We start from the raw sequence: 21,006 nt of genomic DNA on the forward strand, positions 1-21,006 counted from the left end.
TTGTCTTAATTTTTACAATGGCATTTACATCAATCGGCAAGAAGATTTGGTTAAGTTTCTATATGTCCCATGCACCATCTTCATCCAGGAGGTCTGATACACGTTTAATTCTGCAGCTACCTTGAGTGCTTACGACTCTGCGTGAATTATCTCTCGGAATCCAAGAATCTCTCCATATTCTAATTTGCTTTTCGTCTCCAACCCGCCATATCAGACCTTGCTTTAGAAGTTCTAGGCCATATTCAATTACACGCTAGGAAGACAAAGCATTTCCCGCAAAAACAGTACCTTCCAGGCAACCATTTGGATAATATCATGCCTTTAGCACCTTCACACATAGACTATCCGGCATTTGTATAAGTCTCCACGCATGTTGGGCAAGCAAGGCTTGATTGAACAACTTCTTATCTCGAAAGCCCATACCTCCTCTATTCTTTGATTTAGTTAGTTTTTCCCATGCTATTCAATGGGTTTTCCACTTGCTATTCTCCACACCTCACCAAAAATTCTGAGTTAGCTTTGTGAGATCATCTAACACCGAATCAGGAAGTTTGAACACCCCTGTGACATAAACCGGAATAGCCTGAGCCACATCCTTGATCATAATTTCCTTTCCCCCACTAGATAGTAGATTATCACCTCCTGTAGGAGCTGTTTGCTTAGCCTAGCCTGAAGGTGGGTGGAGCAGCGACGCAGGTGGGCTGCGCTGTGGTGTGCTCATGGCCGAGCAGCAGGAGGCGGGGGGTCGGCGATGCATGTGACAACACGACGTGGTGGGCTGACCGGAGCGCGACCAAGCGGGGCAGCACACTCGCGGTGCGTGTGGGCGGCTACCCAGGGGAGACGATGTGGGCGCGGCGGAGCAGAGCAGAGCAGAGCACGGCGGGGAGCAATGTCGGCCTTGATTGCTGCGCAATGGAGGTCGGATCAGCATGGTGCAGTGGAGTGGAGTCTGATGGACCCGGGTGGTATCTAAAAGAGGAAATCTGGTATGATAACATTTGTGAATGCATCATCCCGTAGGGTAGAAAGAAGAGTTAATTCCCTAAGACCATCTCCAATAGCTACCTCAAATTTTCATCCTCAAAATACTATTACAGCATCCCCTATCACTATTACAGCATCCCTTATCCTTAACACTGTAGCAGTACTGTATCACTGGATAGAGGATCTGTTGGAGATGCATTTCCAGTGCTACAGTAGACCGCAAAGTACTGTAGCACTGGAATTTTCAGATTTAGGGACTCCGTTGGAGATGGCCTAAAGGGAAGAAGAGATGATCCAAAATAAAATACTTTGTTCTGTTGGCCAGTCAGCCTAGGAAGCCTAGGCTGGGATGACCTGCAGCTCGGGTGCGATGGCCCCTGCAGGTGGGGGCATTTCAGGATTTGCCACTTTTAACACCGAGTGGCAGGCAATTTGCCACCGGACCCAGTTTTATAGACTCAGGATGGCCCACATGTCAACCTCAGCGAAAAATTTGCACCTGTTAAGAGTGGCAAATCCAGAAATTACCCTGGTGAGCCGATTCCAAGCCCCACAAGTGCAATATGAGCTGGTTACTCTGTTGAATCTTGTGGGCCAGGCTGACCCCCACTCTCGCATGCTCGCGGCGGCGCCTTCTGAAGCCGGCGCGCTCCGTGCCGCCTATGAAAGCTCACCGTCCAGATCAGATCAAGATACATACAGGACGGTGTCTGACTCATCCACCGCTGCTTTGCCTTGTAGGACTCCTCTAGATTCCACCGGTACCGTCCCCTAAACCCCCGCCGCCCCTGAGCCGACCACCCTGAGCGAACCCCGACGACCATGGCCTCCTCCCTCCTCTCCCCCGCTAAACCCTACTGCTCCACCAAAACTCCCGCCCCCATTGCCAACCGCCTGCCATCCCCATCCCCAACACTCTCCTTCCGCGCCGCCCCCCGCTTCGCCCATGGCCTCGCCGCCGCCGCCGTCGGCGCGAACCCTAGCGCCCGCCGTCACCGCCGCCTCCGCGCGCTCGCCCGCCCCATCCGGGCGTCCCAGCTGCCGCGGCGGCCCGAGTACGTCCCCAGCCGCATCGACGACCCCAGCTACGTCCGCATCTTCGACACCACGCTCCGCGACGGCGAGCAGTCCCCGGGCGCCACCATGACCAGCGCCGAGAAGCTCGTCATCGCGCGCCAGCTCGCCCGCCTCGGCGTCGACATCATCGAGGCCGGCTTCCCGGCGTCCTCCCCCGACGACCTCGACGCCGTGCGGTCCATCGCCGTCGAGGTCGGGAACACCCCCGTCGGGGAGGACGGGCACGTGCCGGTCATCTGCGGACTCTCGCGCTGCAACAAGCGGGACATCGACGCCGCCTGGGAGGCCGTCCGGCACGCGCGGCGGCCGCGGATACACACGTTCATCGCGACGAGCGAGATCCACATGCAGCACAAGCTGAGGAAGACGCCCGAGCAGGTCGTCGCGATTGCCAGGGAGATGGTGGCGTACGCCCGCAGCCTCGGGTGCCCTGATGTCGAATTCAGTCCTGAGGACGCCGGCAGGTATTACTTCACACTTTGAAAACAGTTTTAGTTGCAAATTTGGTTAATATTTAGCTCAACCTTTTGAATCTTAGCTGTAACTAAGGTACGATTTTTTGGTACCTAGGAAGTGTAATCTGGTTTGAAACTGCCAGACTCACTGCGAGTTCGAAAAAATAACCAGTTACCTAGTATGCATCAAAGAGGTCCAAATTTAGTGAAACAGAGTTAATTTTTTTGGCGATGTGGTGCATGATTTTTATAAAGTACATATTTTTTTATATAGTTTGGAAAGTAGTGCGTCCTATTTTGAATAGCTTTAGGCCTATGCTGATGGGAAAATGATGGTGAATATTATCTACATTCTAGAACAAGTTTTATTATCAACTCAAAACATGGTAATAGTTGGCGCCTGCTGAAATTTTTAAGCCATGTTCAACTTTAAGTTTGCACCCATAACCTGTAAGCCTATTGTTGCTTTTAAATTATGTTTTTCTACTAGGCTGACGTATTGGTGTGAAAAGAATGCCAAAGTTTTAGCTCATGCTGGGATTTTTTTTTTTAGTATTTATAAACAAATGATCCTCTTTTCCGATTTGCATAAGTCTGTGGCATGACAGGTTTCACTTTGCCATCCAGGTCAAATAGAGAGTTTCTGTATCATATACTAGAGGAAGTCATAAAGGCTGGAGCAACAACTCTCAATATCCCGGACACTGTTGGATACACTCTTCCTTACGAATTTGGGAGCTTAATTGCTGACATTAAAGCAAACACTCCTGGAATTGAAAATGCTATAATTTCCACCCATTGCCAGAATGACCTTGGTCTTGCAACTGCCAACACATTAGCGGTACTTCCTTTTCCTTATTTGCGTCTATGATTCATTATCACTGGTATAATCGTGTTACTAATTTGACTTACCTTTAGGGTGCTCGTGCAGGAGCACAACAGTTAGAGGTGACTATTAATGGTATTGGTGAAAGAGCCGGAAATGCATCCTTGGAGGAGGTGAGATCATATACCAGTCATATTATATGCGGGTGAATTTCCAAATTCACTTAAGAGTTAGAAAAGGAATCTGCCTTTGGTCTGTACTCTGGTATGGCGTTGCTACATGTCTAATATTTTCTGACTCCTTTTCAGGTTGTCATGGCAATTAAATGTCGTGGAGAACTCTTAGGTGGTCTATATACTGGAATCAATTCCCAGCATATTACTATGACAAGCAAAATGGTACAAATAATTGTTCCTTGTCTTGTTTGTGTTGGTTTGGTCTCTTTTGCATTTTTCAAATCACTGAAAGTTTCTGGTGCAAAATGATCTGATTATATTCTAGGTACAAGAGCACAGTGGACTTCACGTGCAACCACATAAAGCTATTGTTGGCGCCAATGCCTTTGCTCATGAAAGTGGAATTCATCAGGTAAACAAATTTGCAGTTGTGGTGGATTGGTACTTTTTAGTTTCACAACATTGCTCCATTTCATTTCCTTGGTTCTCAATTACCGTTTGCTACTCACCAATATTTCTGAATTCTGAAAAAAATTCTGGGCATCAGTTAATCAGTTTTCGTGTGCTCAGGAATCACTTTATCATTTACGATGGATTAATCATGGTTCCACATTGCATGTGCATTCTGAGATTGTGCTGATTTTGATCACTGATAATGTTCTCACTGATATATGATTTTTATTCGAACCGTATTTGTTCTAGAATGGGATAGCTCTTTATGTTCATTTTCTTTCATTTTGTCTTTGTAGGATGGGATGCTTAAATACAAAGGAACTTATGAAATAATATCGCCTGATGATATTGGTCTAACACGTGCAAATGAGTTTGGTATTGTTCTTGGGAAACTGAGGTATCATGCAACATACTTTCCCCCTTTAGTTCACTTTTTTCAAATTTCTGTTGTGATGTCTCTTTTGGATATTTTTCTTCTCTCATGAACTTTCCATTTCTACTGTTTTAGCATGGGTACATGTTCCAGCTAATGAGCCCCAAATGCTTAAAACTTTTAATATTTATATGTTTTGTCTTCTAAACAGGTATAAAGTACTGGAGACATGTGTACATGTAGGGTAAAAAACAATTGGTAGTTAAAAAAGGTTGCGATGTGAACTATTATACTCCTCTGCCTCTTTGGTCGCAACTTAATTTTGTACTTACTACTATGACTTACTGTATTCTTGAGGTGGAACCTGGACCATTTAAGATGAAGGAAACCTCCGCTCAAATGTTTCATATTTTATTAATCTATATTTGTCATGCGTAGTCTTGTCTAATTGGGGGTTTGATATACTTGTCATCTATACTCTTCTAGATTAGCTGAATTTGATATTGCAATTCTGCTCAAATACATTTAGATGGGCATCAATTCATAAATTAATTCAAATTTGAGAATCTCATCCATAGTTTTGTTTCTTGTCTTGTTTTTCAGTGGAAGGCATGCTGTGAGATCTAAGCTAGTGGAGGTACAGCTTGGATAATTTTATTTTGCTTTCTAGTTACAACTAGAGGTCTTCTTTTTCAGTTCTTACTATTTTTAAGTGACATCTTCGTTGTCCAAACTGTAGCTTGGATATGAAATCAGTGACAAAGAATTTGAGGATTTCTTTAAACGCTACAAAGAGGTTGCAGAGAAGAAAAAGGTGATACTTTTTCTGGAGTACTTGCTCTATTGCTTCAGTGATTCTTTCTATCATTTTATTCTTGTCATTCTAGAAATTGCGGGTGTTGACTGATAACTTTCACCTTTGTTTTCTTTTGCCATGACAACTTTTCTTTCTATATTTGTTCACCGAACCATTATATTCCCTTGGAGAGCTGCTTGTTTGAATCCTTGGTTTATTCATATTTTTATTATTATAATATGTACCTCTAACTTCAGACATGCACAATGCATGCACTATGGAAGTTCACCAGTTAGTTTCACTGTTTTGTAGCGTATAACTGACGAAGACATTGAAGCATTATTGTCGGATGAGATATTTCAGCCTAAGGTTATTTGGTCCCTTGCTGATGTACAGGTATAATTGAGCTGCAATTAACTGTGTTTTGGTTGATGGAAAAGCTGATCTGTTAGGATTGAAATATTATGCACCCGTTTGCAGGCAACATGTGGAACACTTGGTTTATCTACAGCAACTGTCAAACTGATAGCTCCTGATGGAGAGGAGAAAATAGGATGTTCAGTTGGAACAGGTCCAGTTGATGCAGCATACAAGGCTGTTGACCAAATAATCCAGGTTAATTCTTACCATATTGATCTTTCTTGCACTAGTACACTACGTTTACCAGGGATAGAATATGCCAATATGGAATAATATTGTTTACTGTAGTAATTATACTACTAAGCTGTATGTTGTGACATGGCCTGTAGCTGACTAGCTGTTACCATCATGATAATCAAGTATAGAAAATGTTACATTTCTCAAGGATAAACATGAAATTGATCCCAAGTAGATTGACTTTGAAGATAATAGATACAATATTTTGATACTAAAAGTGGAATTACCTGTATCTAGTGTCATGACTTGTAGCTTGTTAACATCACAATGATTTATCAAAATACCGAGTCTGAGGACATTTAATGGTTAGCTGCTTGAGAAATGAGTGTCAGTTGTGCACTTGTACTGCTTGATAAGGTACGTAGGCCAATTTTAATATTGTGGTATTATGCAATGTGACATGGGAAAGAAATATTCTTGACTGACCTTCCAGCTTCATCGTGAAAAATTGGGTATATTCATAAATATTGAGTTTACTTTCTTGTGGTGCCCATGTTAACTGGAAAATGACTGGTGTATCCAAAATGATATGCACTTATCTAACTTAAATATGCAAGAATAAGTGCATTGAGTGTCATTCCAATTCCATTAGCATAACATTATTTGGCTCCTATCGATTTGGAGCAGCCAAAAAACACAAGTGGACTAATTGGTAAAGCCAGGATTGGACCTAATGCCGCATTGACTATCATTTGATAAAAATCAGAAATATCGTGTTACATGAGACTTAACTTAGAATCTGTAGATTCCAACTGTTCTCCGAGAATATAGTATGACTTCAGTCACAGAAGGCATTGATGCAATTGCAACAACTCGAGTGGCTGTCACTGGAGATGTGAGCAACAACACCAAACATGCTTTGACGGGTCACTCTTTCAATCGCAGCTTCAGGTTATAGTCCTTTCAAATCTCTTTTCATTTCATTTGAGGGGACCTTTTCCAACTATGTGTTCATGCACTCTGTTATTTCATTCTTCTCTCTTGACTCATCTCTATGCTTGTTGACTTCAGTGGGAGCGGGGCAGCAATGGACATTGTTGTGTCCAGTGTCCGAGCCTACCTGAGTGCCCTAAACAAGATGTGCAGTTTTGCTGGTGCTGTAAAAGCCAGCAGCGAAGTACCTGAGAGCACAATTGTTCAAACCACGGAATGAGCCTTGACGTTCCTTTTGGTTCTCATATCGGGTGAGCGTGACATTTCAGGTCAGTAACGGGCTGGTTAAAATTGTGTTTCCCCTTTGTCAGTGTGAAAAACGTGTTGTTCTTTTGGAAGATCGTCCCTTGAGCTTAAGAACAGGCAAGAAGTTTTGAGCCTATCCAGTGAATTTGTAGTATCTTATAGCTGTACTCTCTCAATAAGGCAATAATAATAAATCGTTTGTTGGATTTATGGTCATCTTGATTCATATGTTATTGATATAGTTGGTTTCGTGTGTCAGTGAGAGAGGTGATATTTATCAAAACACCAATGTAAATAAGTAGTAACTGAGCAAATCCCCCATCATCCTCTCTGCGCGCTAGCTTCGCATCGGGGCGATCATGTACGGCAACACCTGCGCTTCTACGGCAACGCCTCGATGATGGCCGCCGAACAATCGCATCCGGACTCCGTGCTGCCCCAGCCAGCGTCCTCGACCCCCAAGAATTCCTCGATGTCTTGGCGCGCTTGGCTCGCGCTGACCTGCCGAAACACGGCGCCCACCTTTCTGTTGGCGTTGAGCGTGCGAGATGGTGTTCTGTGGTACCGCGACGGCGGCGGCGATACCCGAGTGGATGATGGCGGGTTCGGCGCCGTGCCGGCCTCGGGCGTGGCCATCGCTGGTCTGCCGGAGACGACGGCGGGCGAGAGCGAGGCGAGCGGGGAAGAGTGCGCGGCGTGCCTTGAGGGTTACGAGGCGGGCGGCACGCTCAAGACGATGCCCTGCTCGCACGACTTCCACGAGCGGCTGCATCTTCGGCTGGCTCCGTGTCAGCCGCCTCTGCCCGCTCTGCCGCTTCGTGCTGCCGGCTGACTCGGAAACGGAGGAGGAGGAGGAGGCGGATGATCACGATGATGATGGCGAAGAAGAACCGAGCGCATCTGCTAGCTTCTTCTTGATGATCGAATAGTTCCATCTATATACCTTTGAAGAGGATATTGGCACCTCTGGACCATTTCCCATTGCTTGTTACCTGCCTCTAGTTAGTTCCATAATTTTGCTTGAAATTAAACAAGGTAGTCATACTGCAGAGATGGGGATAGCAGAACGTTGCTACCTTCTCTCTTTGCATTGGAACGGCGAAGGTTGCCTCCTTTTGTTTGAGTCCCACAAAAAGGTAGCTAGCTCATGGCAAGAAGCCAAGTTGAAAGGTAGGGGTGAAAACAGCAAGTATATTTTCTGTCCTCCGGATAGATAAAAGGTTTATGAAGCAAATATGAGATGTAATAATAATTATCTAATATTATTCGTGTCTGACTCCGGATAAAAAAAATATGATACATACATAAACATGTAATTTAATTTCACTCTGTGAGCTCTGCCAAACAGACCTATAGGTAGATTGTCATACATACATAAACAGGTAATATTGAATTTCCTTGTTTTTATATCTCAACAATCATTTCTTTGTATGCTTACTTTGATTGCACCCCTGTATTATTTAATGTATTATATGGAGATGCAAATGAAGTGAAAAATTTTCATCTATCCGACTAACTGAAAGCTTATGGTAAGATATGATATAAGATGAAGAAATAATTATCTGACACTATTCGACTATGACTTTAAGAAAAAATATATGATAAAATACAGAATAAGCTATAGACGTTTGTATCTGATTTGATTACAGTCTTACTGAAAGATCAATGACACTCCATTGTGCGAAGTGAAGTCTGCACATAAAAGAAGTTACAGAAGAAGGATTTGTGGTGAATGATGTTTTCAATCAAGTTCATGGATGGAAGGGGCCTGCTGGGCGGCGTTTGCTTCTGTTGTCGCACTGAGCTGGCTCGAGAGGACTCTACGCTTTGTGTTGGGTTCTGGTGATGCTGCCGTGTCCTTGTGCTTATTACTAGCCTGTTGGCTTCAATGCTGCTTTCTGTCATGTTATCAGACTGTTTTTTGAGGTTACTATTATCAGACTGTGAATGCATGGTTGGTTGACTTGGAAAATGAAATTAAAATAGCCTGATTTCAGGTAAGAGTCGTGTGATGGACCAATGCTACGCAGAAGAAGTTATCGTTTGTCAATTTCAGTAATAGTTTGATTTCCTCGTCAGGCTCTTTCTGAATTTAGGTCGGATCGGATGTTCCTTCTCATGATTCTGAAACCGACCTCTAGAGTTTGGCAGAACCGCTATCGCCCTCTCGAATATATCATTATACTGTCATAGTTACAACAACTACTCTTCTCTTATATTTATAAAAAGACTATATTACATGAGTTCTACTTTAAACCCATCATATATCACTAATACAACTCCAAATCCTATTTATAAATAACTTTGTACAATTATTACACACGTATCCAACCTGTCGGTTTCTAGTCTCCACGCGCACCAGCTTTGCTTCGGGGCAGGGACGATGGACGGCGACGACAACGCCTCTCCGGACCTCGTGCTGCCCCAGTCGTCGCAGCATGACGACACGCAGGAGTTCTACGATGACTTGGAGGGCTTGCTTCTCTTGGCCACAAACGCGGTTCCAAGGGAAGCCTCCAGGCCCTTCCACGGCTACATCAGCGAGGACGACGATGCGTATGGAGATGGCGGTTTCGGCGCCGTACCGGCCTCGGGCGTGGCCATCGCTGGTCTGCCGGAGACGACGGTGGGCGAGAGCGAGGCGAGGGGGAAAGGGTGCGCGGTGTGCTTTGAGGGTTACGAGGCGGGCGACACGCTCAGGACGATGCCATGCTCGCACGACTTCCACGAGTACTGCATCTTCCGCTGGCTCTGTGTCAGCCGCCTCTGCCCGCTCTGCCGCTCCGCGCTGCCGGCTGCTGCGGAAACGGAGTCCGACACGGAGGAGGAAGACGACAGCGACGATGGCGATGGCGAAGAGCAGCCGACTGCATCTGTTTCTTCTTCGTCAGACACGCATGGCGGGATGGAGGTGGGGCGACTGCCAGAAGGCTTCCGTCTGCCGCACGAGATGACCGGGATCCCGGGCCCCGCGCCGGCGACAGGACCCCCTACGCGCATGCGCTCTGCAGCCCACGAGTTTTACCACCGTTCGACGACGCCCAACGCAGACGCCGAGACTAGCCAAGCACCGCAGCCGCGCGAACGGACGGCGGATCCGCCGATCTTTTGGCCTCCGCACTTTGCTCTCCGGCGTGTCAACGACTCCGAGTCCGGAACAGGACCCGCTATGCGCATGCGCTCTGCACCCCACGAGTTTTTCCCACGGTTCGACTTCGACCACGCCCAGCGCGGACGTGGAGGCTACTAGCCAACCAAGCCGCGCGCGCGAACCATTCGGCGTCCGCACTTATTGCTCTCCTTCGCGTCAACAACTCGGGCCGGGTCCAACACCGCATGGTACAGGAACCGTGGCTTCGGCGGCGTGTCGGCCTCGGCGAACGCCGTCGCGGGTCTGCCTCTGTTAGCACTAATATTTACCTGTATGTATTTTGAGTCTTGCATATAGGATAGATGTTTTAATCACGTCATGTGTTAGATGTGTTTTTACGAGTATGTGTATAGTTACAAATGTGATGTGTTCATATTTAGTCTTTAGTTAGATGTTCATACATGTTAGTTTAGTTCTGTTAGCATCATGCGTGTGGGGTCACTGTAAGGCGTGGTGTTGTTTTGATTCGATGGACGTTGTTTGTGCACATCTGCGTGATCCTGACGTAGGTCCATATATGTTTAGCTCGACGCGCGCGTCGTTCGTGCGGGAGAAGGTCGTAGTGGCGCCATTTGTCCATGCTTGAGTTCACACGTTTGTTCATGGCACCGGTCTAGAGGCTATTCAGGTCATATTCTGTACACGGAGTCCTTTAAATTCAGCAATATAAGCTAGAAAATACGGCAGCTTTGCAGCACAAAAAACTACTGTTCTATGTGTTTGTGTGAGTTTTGAGCTTGGGTTTTCTCAACATTTGGTATTAAGAGCCAAGGAGAGGATGCCGAGGGAAGCAAGGAGTTTGTCTCCATCATCTGACGAGAGACGTCTGCTACAAGCTGACCCATCTGCGCAACGGTGGTGAAGAGGGAGAGCGCGATGATGATGTTGTACCCATATCTCACCCATACGAATTACACGGTTTGGGCAATGAAGATGCGTGTGGCTCTTTAGGCCCAGAATGTGTGGGAACTAGAAAGCAGTGGAGCCGGGTGTCACGAAGTATCAGAAGAATTGGATAGCATTGTATGTCATCTACCAGTCCGTACCAGAGCAAGCGATGCCTTCCCTTGCCGGGAAGGACACAACAAAGGTGGCATGGGAGGCAATCAAACGGCGCATATAGACATGACCGTGTGCGTGATGCTAACTTGCAGACCCCAAGAAGGAGTTTGAGGGGTTGAAGATGGAGAAAGGCGAGACTGTGGATGACTTCGTTGGTCGGGTACGTCAGTCGTCATCGGCATCTGTGCATTAGGCGACACAGCACACCATGATGGGAGAAATTGTGTTGTACACAGGTTTCTCCGTGCTGCCCTAGCGGGCTACATGCAACTCGTCATCTCCATTGACAGTGCATGAACTTGAACAACCTCTCCATTGAAGACCTCATCAAGCGGTACAAGGCCTACGATGAGCACATCTGAATTAGTTTCGGCAATACAAAGGAGAATGAGCATTTGTTGCTCACGCGCACGCAGTGGGAGACTCTTGCCAAAAAGAAAAAAGGTAGAGAAGGGTCAATCAGCGGCGCAAAAAGGAATCGTGACCATGGCGGGAGATGTGACAAAGCTAGCGACGACGACAACACCATGAAGCTCAAGTCGGACGGGAAGAAAGATAAATGCTACAACTGTGAGTTCGTGGGCATTTTACCAAAGAGTGCTGCAAGCCAAGGAAGGAAGAGGCGCTCCTCACAATGGCCGTGGTGGCGGCCATAACGACGATGACGACACCATCGAGCTCAAGTCAGACAGAAAGAATGGTAAATGCTACAACTGTGAGTTCGTGGGTATTTTGCCAAAGAGTGCTGCAAGCCAAGGAAGGAAGAGACACTACTCACGATGGCCGATAATGAGCCGTGTCTCTGGTGATGAAGCACTGAGAAAGCAAGTGAAGATTAAAGGGGGATTTGTTAGCATTAATCTTGACTTATATGTATTTTGAGTCTTGCATGTAGGATAGTTCTAATCACATAATGTGTTAGACGTGTTTGCATGAGTATGTGTGTGGCTAGAAACGTGATGCGTTCACATTTAGGCTTTAGTTAGATGTGCATACATGTTAGTTTAGTTATGTTAGTGTCGCGCGCGGAGTCACGACAAGCTGTGGTGCTGTTCTATTTCAGCGTTGGGCGCGGCGTGCGCACATATGTGTGATCCTGACGTACGTCTATATGTTTTCAGCTCGATGCCCATGTCGTTCGCACGGGAGCAGGTCGTAGTGACGCCATCGGCGTGCGTGTTAGCACGTTAGTTCATGGCGCAAGTCTAGGAGGCCATTCAGGCCACGTCCTGTACAAGGAGTCCTTTAAATTCAGCAGTACAAGCTAGAAAACGGGGCAGCTTTGCAACACAAAAATCTTGTGTTCTACACGCGTGAGTTCTGAGCTCTGGTTTTCCCAACAGCCTCTGACGGTGGGGGTGGGCGAGGCGAGGGAGAAAAGGTACAGTGGCTGTAGGAGGGTTACGAGGCAGGCGACATGTAGCGGTGTAGAATGGATAGCAGATATCCGTATTATCCGATATTTGTATTCTGTTAAACATTAATGTGGTAAGAAAAATCCGTATCTGATTGATAGACAGATACATATACGGATATATTCAAATTCGTTTCACAGATATGAATATGGATATATCTGAATCCGTTTTCTCAAAAATAAATATAGATATGGATAATATCTGTATCCGAATATGTAGAAATACTTTTATGGAAGATAAATATGAGTAACATAAAATTATATTCTTTTATCTTGTTATCTTATTAAATTCTTTTAATCCTACATATTATTTTAATGTTTAGTATTGTACCACATATACTGTAGCAATAAATCTGGATCTTTTATCTCCCATCTAACGGTCTAAAATTATCTAAAGTCATGGTATTATAGTAAAAGTGGTTCTTTACTGTAAGGTAGATCAATCCAATAAAAATACAGTTCCTTATGTTAAATTGCTCTCATGCTTGTGTCAAATAAGTTTACCATTTCATAATTTGTCATTGAAGTTATAGAATATTCACATAAAACTGAATCTAGTACGTATTCAGATGTAGATTCATATTCAAACAATTCAATTTGTATTCATATTTAAAGATATTTGAATTTATATTTGTATTAAAATATGGATAACAATATGAAAACTAGACTATTCAATTTGTATCCGATACGTTTCCACCTGTAAGGACATACCACTTCAAGCTGCCCACCCAGGCGGAGGAGGAACATGCAGCGCACCTGGAGATGACGAACACATGCTTCTGATCTGCGTGCAGAGAGCATGTATGCTGTACTACAAAACTAGTCGGTTCATGCATGAAAAAAGGTAGGCTCAGAAGCTGCCCCTAGTGCAGTTGGTCAGTGTGTTGTTATGCCCACGCCACCTGAGGTCAATGCGTGTTGTTACGCCCGTAACGCCCAGGTTCAAGCCTGCTCGATGTTAGTTCTCATCAATTTCATAGAAAAGTTTCCCGTTCTGTATTTCCCTTAAACAAGGGGAAAAGGTAGACTGTTTCTAAAAATTGACGATTATCATGAGCGAGCACCTGCCGTTGAGCTGACGCTTGTAATTACTTTTGATTATTCTCACACGTTTCCTAAATTTCAGCACCTACCATTGAGCCGACGTTTGTAATTTACTTGTGAATCAGGAGACGACAGTCAGTGAGATTTAGGGTTCAGAGAGGGGGGTTTTTGGGGTCGTCGGTGTGCTTTCTGGGCTTAAAGTAATGTCTAAGGAAGCATGTCAGCCTGAAAGAGGAGACGGTGCGGTGGGCATGCCACTGGCTATGGGAGACGGTGGACTGCTGGTGGGCCTGGGTGGGGTAGGGGTGTCATGGCGCGCCAGGGGCTACGGTAGCAGACGATGCCGTCGGAGATGGGTGGGGTAGGGGTGGAGGTCAACGCGAACTCGATTGAGGGGTGGGGGATCACGAGCATGAATGAGTCATCAGGAGGTTGAAGATGGTTATAAAGAGTTATAAGGAGTTGAATACCCATTCAACAGCTTACAGTGGACGTGTAAAAATAATAAAAAAACATGAGGTTGAAATGTAGCAACCGTCTTATTCTTAGTTCTGGTCGGCTCCCTCAGTTTACTTTTTCGTACTCTCTGATGCATTCGCTTAGTTAACTTTTTTTATTTTGGCTCGTTGTGGATGCTTCCTGATTCGACTAAAGTCATTATCATCATACATCCGTTCCTACGTATGAATCTGACGCAGAGGGTTGACGAGTATACCGGACCAGTTGGTTTGGAATCATGCGTCGGTAACCATGAATGATATGCATGCGAGAGCTGTTGCTTGTTGGGACCTATGTGATCGATCAACTATTTTGTGGTTGCAGAGGCTATGCATGTTGCCTGATGAGCAGCAGCCATCGAGCACAGCATTGTGCAGTGAAGTGGATCACGGCAAGATGGTGCATCCACAGGTACACAGGACGTAAGAAATTCTCTTCTGAGATAAAACTATGGACTGGTTGGCCCATTGCCTTTTGCGATGCAGCTTCTTCAGGTAAGTTGCATGTATGCATGATCTCATGACTAAGGAAACAGTTGCGATGCCTTTTGCAGGGATTCGAATAGATGGAACATGGAAGTGCCAGTCGCCAAGCAAGTGAGAGCTGTGTTGTCGTTCCCTCTCAGTTCAACAGGTCACAATGCTGTTCGTGTTACAGCACTGACTCGTAGATAAGCTAAGATACACAGGAGCACAGGGCTAAAAGCTAGCTCCTGAGGATTCTGAAAGTTGGTCTGTGGGTGCCATTGGATATGGATGTCTATGTTGCATGCATGCACAGCACGGATGCCTTCACGAAGCATCATCCCTTGAAAGCAGATCGCGAGAAGAACATGGCGAAGGGATCGACTGCATGATTGCTCCGACAGGACAGTGCCCTTCTTTCGCATGTCCTCTCCTTTTCACGACTGGGACAGCCTAACAGACTACAGCAAAAGTTGACGTGCATCACCATCGATCCCCATGCATGCATTTCGTTTCAAGATCTGGGATCTTATCATGCATCAATGTAGGTACTATCACGTACGCCGGTGATGGTTGCAGATGAGCGACCGTGCACTGCACTGCACTGCACGTACAAGTACAGTCCATCTGTTGCAACAGCAGGCAGGGACAGGTTGTTGTCGGCATGAGATGACTCGTCGAGAGGGGAAGCACGGATCTGTTCCTGCTGCCTGCAATGGCTGCTTGCTCGGCAGATTACTGCATTTGCAGAGTCCTCTCAGACGTACAATGCATGCAATTGTTCTGATTACATACTGTAGGCACGTGATACACATGCTATTCAAAGTCTACAGTTAGTTACGGAGGAAAAACTTGCCCGTGGATGAATCCTGTCAAGTCAGATAAAAAAAATGCATAAAATTTCTGCATTGCTTGCACCCACTGACAGATAGATACACGTATTTTTTCAGACTAACAACAGTTCGTGATAGTGATATACTTGACAAAGATTGCCAGAAAAACAATGTAAGCTAGGAGATGGCATATAGCCTTTTCCCCGTTGCAGATAGAACAGCATCTCGTCGATATTGTACTGCATCACATCATTTGGGACAGCGATATAAACTGCTAAATCTTAGGATAGCCAGAAACACGACAAAATGTTTTCTGTAACCAGTGGGCATAGCAGTTTGGAACATTTTACAAGCAACACACGAGATTGCTGACTGCTGCAGCGTACCGAGTTACAGATAAAGGAAATAGACGAAGACGGAGAAAAAAAATACTAACTACGGGCGACATGCTTTTCTCTTCCTTTACCTATGCTTAATCTTGCTTTGAAGATAAGAGTAGCTGGAAACTGATATGAGGTCAGCCACTAGACTCTGGTCGCCGCCAGAGATTGATGGGGTATCCTTTGAGAGTTCGAGTGGTAGGAAAGAAGACAAGCCTATCTTCCTCAGCTTCTTCCCAGCTGCAGATTCATTGGTCAAGAGACACAATTGAATCAGAGTGGCATCCAGTTTGAAACACACACACATTGAAATTTCATCTGAAGATTATCTACACCCTATGGCTGCAAAAACAGTGTAGAAACTTGAAAGATAAGGATGTCTTACCTAAAGCGCGTTACAAGATGGTGGAGGAAAATAGAAACAACAACCCGAGCAAGCTCATAGCCTGGGCACAGCCGAGGTCCACCACCAAAGGGAGTAAACAAATTGGCACCAACCGTGTTCTGAAGTTTATTCTTGCTCTGCAAAACGAAAACCATAAAATATTTTGCATTTGCAACTTTGCATGCCTATATTTACTTTCATTAGCCAATACATAACAGAATATGAGAACAGTAGCAATACCTGCCATCTCCAAGGGTCAAAGGTTCGAGCGTTCTCATAGTGTTCATTGTTAAGGTGCACAGCTCGGAATGAAGCAAATATTTTGCAGCCCTTTGGAATAATGTAGTCTAATGAATAAAACAAAATGTTGTAAACGAATGAGTCTTCCTGATTAGCATGTTCGGAAAACTTAGGTCAGTTTCTGTAGAAATACCTTTAAAATGAATATCCGTGTTTGCTCGCCTGAATACCCCACTAATTAAGTTAGCCATACGTAGTGTCTCATTTATCACCTGCAAAAATGCAAAACAATCAAACTGTGCTCAAATGTTCTTTTCAAGAGATATATTTTATAAAAATAAAAGTGATATAAAGGCATTGTGTTTTTGGCATGGTATAGCTTGAAGGTAATTTTAAGAAAATAGGGCCTCAGAGTCATTACACACTGCGTAAATGGCATTGACTTGTAATCGCTCCATTCCAGTGGTTGGTTTTTGCCTTTTATGTCTCTGATTTTGTCATGCTCTTCCTGTAAAATCAGCAAATATCTGGAATCAAATGCGCATATACTGAAGCAGGATAATATTTGGATCGACGAGGTAGAATCAGATAGCCTAATTTACTGAAAATAAAGGTTGTTAAAGTGGTTCAAAATTCAGATTCAGTCCCCTTACGATGTTCTAGCTAACGGCTGTCACTTTTGGCTGTTATTGGATAGCTTTGGCGCTAATCCTAGTACAAAAATGGAGAAGAAATAACACTTAACACAACTTTTCAGCATACATACACCACAGGAAAACAGATTCAGGGAAGAAGCCGGCGGTTGTATTCACACCAGCTTCACTCTTAGACTATAATCAGATAAATAAATAGGGAACATCATCAGTCCTATCGCAGGATGCTCACAGTGAAGCAAACAAATACGAACAATATAATCTTGCAGTGAACAAACTGTTATCTGATTTATTTTTTTTAAAAAAAACTGCACTATAATTCTACCTAAAAACACAAGCCGACGGCAGCAGATTTTCTGTTGACAAGACTACAAGAACTAATGTATGACAGGTTAAGTTAATCTTACCCACCATTATAAGTAATATATTATGAAATTCAATTGACGTATTGACAGTACCTACTACCACACGTGCACAAGGATTGCCTATTACCACTGAACATTCAGGCAACGAATTGCTAATTATCAAACAAATTCTCATGATTCATACCTTGAGCTGCGCCAGCGCAGTGGGTGTCTCAGTGAGGAACTTCACAGCAAGCGTCATGAGCACTGACGTCGTCTCGTACCCAGCCACCAGCAGAGACAGGCAGAAGTCCACCATTTCCTCCACGGAGAAGCTCCCACCCTCTGCTTCAAGAAGCTCCTCCACCATGTCTTTCTTCTCCCTCTTCTCCTCATCCTCTCCATTCGCACCACCATTTTCCACCTTCTCGTCCATCTTCTTCCTTATCACCTCCCGCAGCGCCCCGGCCACTTTCTTCCTCGCCTAAATCGAATCAAATAGTGCAATTTTGTGGTGAAAAATACATCAACAGCACAGCAATTCGTCACAAGGCAAATGCAATGTGCAGAGGAAAAGAAAAAAGTGGAGAGGAAGGCAAAAGGGCGAGCACCTTGAGGGCCTGGCCGTAGGTGGTGAAAGGAAGGAGGTAAGCGAAGGGGAAGGGGATGGAGAAGAATCCGCCGATGAGCTTGACGTACTCGCGGCGGAGGCTCTCGGACCAGGACCCGGGCTCGATGCTGACGAGCTGCTTGACGGTGAGGTCGAAGGTGATCCTCTTGGCCTCATCCAGGAGGAGGACAGTGGCGGCAGGCTCCCACCGGCGCATGGTGGCGAGGACGAGGCGGTCGATGTGCGCGAGGAGCGGCGGCGAGGCGGGGCGGCCGAGGCGGTTGAGGGTGAGGGAGTGGAGGCGCTTGTGCGCGGGGCCCCGGGTGAGGAGCAGGGAGTGCGGGCCCAGCAGCGTGGCGATGGAGGACGGGTAGCTGCAGTCGACGTCGCGGCCCTCGGCGGCGAGGAGGCGGCGGTTGAAGGCCGGGTCGGCGGAGAAGACGGTGCGCTCGCCGAAGACGTGGGTGGTGAAGACGCCGCCGTGGCGGGAGACGCGCTCGTCGATGAAGGGCTCCGGGTTGGGCGTCTTGTACGCGGAGACGAGCCGCAGCGTCTCCCCGATCAGCGGCAGACCCGTGCTGCCCGGCGGCAGCCGCGCCGACCCCTGCTTCAGCCGGCCGGCGTGGAGCCATCTCAGCGCCGCGGCGAGCACGACGGCGGCGGCCAGGAGGAGCGGCAGCGCGCTCGCGTCCATGGCCGTGGCCGTGTGCGGCTTGGCTTTGGTTGGTCGGGGAGTGGAGCGCGTGCGCTTGTCGGGGAGTGAGACTGAGGAGCGACGCGCCAGGGAATCTACACACCAAGAGGAAGGAGAGGATGTTTTGGGGTACTCCTATATTTGTAGATGGTTGATAATAAATTTGAAGATCTTTTGTCAAAATATAAATCATTTGGAGATTTTGGAGTTTAATATAAGTTGTTGGGTGTTGGGTCATGGATAAAAAAACATTGTTGCTTTGGTCCAAAAGGGGAGTGTATGCCACGGTAGGGGCAGTCAGGGTCGAACCCTGCCAAAAAAAATTAAGCGAGGATATACCAGTGATCGAATCTTTACGATTTCAAAAAAAACTTGAATTCATAAAATCTTGTAGAAATCTTGTAATTTTACTGGACTTGTTCATAAGAGAGACAATTCATATGTGTGATTCTTCATGAAAGAAAGGATCGAACCAATAATCTTTACCGTATAAAATACGAATTATTTCTTATATTATTTTTTTCTCCACTCTTCTTGCATCTAATAAATATCTCTAAAATTTAAATAATTTATCTACTTTTATCATCCACCCTCGTCGTTCAACCTCACTATACAGGTTACATGCTACTAATATGAGACACATTTTATTAATTAAAATAAAAAATTAGGAAAAAAAAATAGCGGATAATATCCTTCTCTTTTTTCAGATCCTATATGAAATTAAACTATGACTTCGCTCCTGACATATTCGTTCAGTGAAGTTCTTATAACACATTCACATCTGCATCACTTAATTTTGTACTGATATTACCGTGTTTAATGGTTGTATTTTCGTACGGAACTTCAGCTGGGCTTAGCTTGGGCTCCGTTGGTAAATTTCTCAGTCTCCGGCCTGCTCTGGAGTGATTGGGCCTGCTGTTGCTTTGCCATACTTGTGTTTCCCGCTTGCTACTACATTTCGCTTCTTCCACTAAAAAAAATCGCTTCTTCTTGTACCTGTTTGCTTGTTCCATTCGTCCTTTCTGATTTTCTTCTTGGGCTTAGCTTTGTTCTCGACAACCAATTGCGTTATAGAAAATGAAGGTAAACAGCGGCGAAACGACAAGCACGCTTATAGTTGTAGTGCTGCACCAACCAATGCTGCAGAACTTGCAATAGTATCTCTGTACATAGATGTTGCATAATACCTCAAAAGATAAAATTCTAGTACTAGTGGAATACGACTCCTTAAACATATATACGTATGGGTTATCCTTGTACACGTAACCATGTATTATTATAATAGAGTTTTACCTCTAGTGATTTTTTATCTCATCAATATTATACCTCTCATATCCAATTCCCTAACACTTGACCTGCTAACGGGTTAAAACCCAACCCAAAACCAACCTGACATTTGGGATGTCATTATAATTTTAAGTCATTGTATTGACTAAAACTTAAAAAAATAAATTACGATTCACTCTCACTTACTAAATTAAGAAAAAATAAACTAAACGATGATCCAAAACAAAACAAATACCTACTTAGATCCTGCCGCCATTGCCTCCTGGCAGGCTGCCGCTTTTCGGTGCGCTCAGCGCCTCAGCGACGTTGCCTCTGGCTGGCAGGCAACAGCTCGGCAGGCGAGGCGAGTGCGTGTGAGCGCACCGGGCAGCGTTTGGGTACCGGCCAGCGACGGCCGTGGCTGGACGAAGTACAGCTGAAAGGGCATCCTCTGTGACCGGGATTCGGATGGAGAAGTATAGAGCGCCGCGTTGCTCCCCGCAGGGCTGTAGGCGGAGTCGCTGTCACGGCACACGGCGGTGGTGATGGACAGGAACACGCGGTGGCCGCGCATGCAAGGATGCCGGCGGCGGCACGGCACAAGGCAAGGCGGCGAGCGCTGGAGGAGATGATGCGGCTCTCCCTGCTTGGGGCTGTTCGGTGATCCACAGCCAAGCGAAAATCCAAGTTCGGCCAAGATGCAGAACGCAAGTTTAACATAGGAAATCAAGATCAACGAAAATTAAAATGCTATTTGGAATGGAATACACTGTCCTGTAGTTCCAGCATCACTTTCAATTTTGGAGAATGCCTTACCGCATCACAATTCGAGGAGCCAACCCTCGAAGCAGGAAAGCAAGAAGAATATTGGGAGGCAAGCAAACAATGTCGTGTAGATGCTGAGGCGGTGCTGAGCCGAGGAGATTGCAACCTACAAATCGTGTCTAGATCCAACCCACCGGTTGAGCTCATAGGTTTACACCCAATGC

The 21,006-nt window shown here is 45.7% G+C and overlaps 4 protein-coding genes across 4 annotated transcripts; 2 read left to right on the forward strand and 2 right to left on the reverse strand.

The window, feature by feature from the left end:
• The first annotated feature begins 1,581 nt into the window (after positions 1–1,581).
• LOC133886812 (2-isopropylmalate synthase A-like) lies at positions 1,582–7,189 on the forward strand. The gene is made up of 12 exons (XM_062326659.1): positions 1,582–2,528; positions 3,147–3,360; positions 3,438–3,518; positions 3,654–3,743; positions 3,847–3,933; positions 4,271–4,371; positions 4,951–4,984; positions 5,087–5,161; positions 5,456–5,539; positions 5,624–5,758; positions 6,546–6,691; positions 6,812–7,189. Exons 1-12 carry the CDS (start codon positions 1,810–1,812, stop codon positions 6,951–6,953), a joined length of 1,908 nt encoding a protein of 635 aa, XP_062182643.1. The 5' UTR covers positions 1,582–1,809; the 3' UTR covers positions 6,954–7,189.
• Positions 7,190–7,376: 187 nt separating this feature from the next.
• LOC133887254 (uncharacterized) lies at positions 7,377–8,152 on the forward strand. Its single transcript, XM_062327196.1, is given in 2 exon segments — positions 7,377–7,745; positions 7,747–8,152. Coding segments are annotated over 2 exon segments (531 nt in total). The 3' UTR covers positions 7,909–8,152.
• A 7,560-nt stretch (positions 8,153–15,712) lies between these two features.
• Positions 15,713–18,863, reverse strand: LOC133887162 (cytochrome P450 90A4-like). The gene is made up of 7 exons (XM_062327105.1): positions 18,059–18,863; positions 17,653–17,931; positions 16,872–16,958; positions 16,644–16,722; positions 16,451–16,557; positions 16,211–16,347; positions 15,713–16,065 (listed from the first exon to the last, which is right to left on the reverse strand). The coding sequence occupies exons 1-7, from the start codon at positions 18,749–18,751 to the stop codon at positions 15,963–15,965; spliced, it is 1,485 nt and encodes a 494-aa protein (XP_062183089.1). The 5' UTR covers positions 18,752–18,863; the 3' UTR covers positions 15,713–15,962.
• Positions 18,864–20,113: 1,250 nt separating this feature from the next.
• LOC133886228 (uncharacterized) lies at positions 20,114–20,942 on the reverse strand. The gene is made up of 2 exons (XM_062325964.1): positions 20,834–20,942; positions 20,114–20,670 (listed from the first exon to the last, which is right to left on the reverse strand). Exons 1-2 carry the CDS (start codon positions 20,836–20,838, stop codon positions 20,328–20,330), a joined length of 348 nt encoding a protein of 115 aa, XP_062181948.1. The 5' UTR covers positions 20,839–20,942; the 3' UTR covers positions 20,114–20,327.
• Between the last annotated feature and the right edge of the window lie 64 nt (positions 20,943–21,006).

Source organism: Phragmites australis, chromosome 12 (assembly GCF_958298935.1).
Source record: "Phragmites australis chromosome 12, lpPhrAust1.1, whole genome shotgun sequence".
In the NCBI taxonomy this organism is placed as follows: Eukaryota; Viridiplantae; Streptophyta; class Magnoliopsida; order Poales; family Poaceae; genus Phragmites; species Phragmites australis.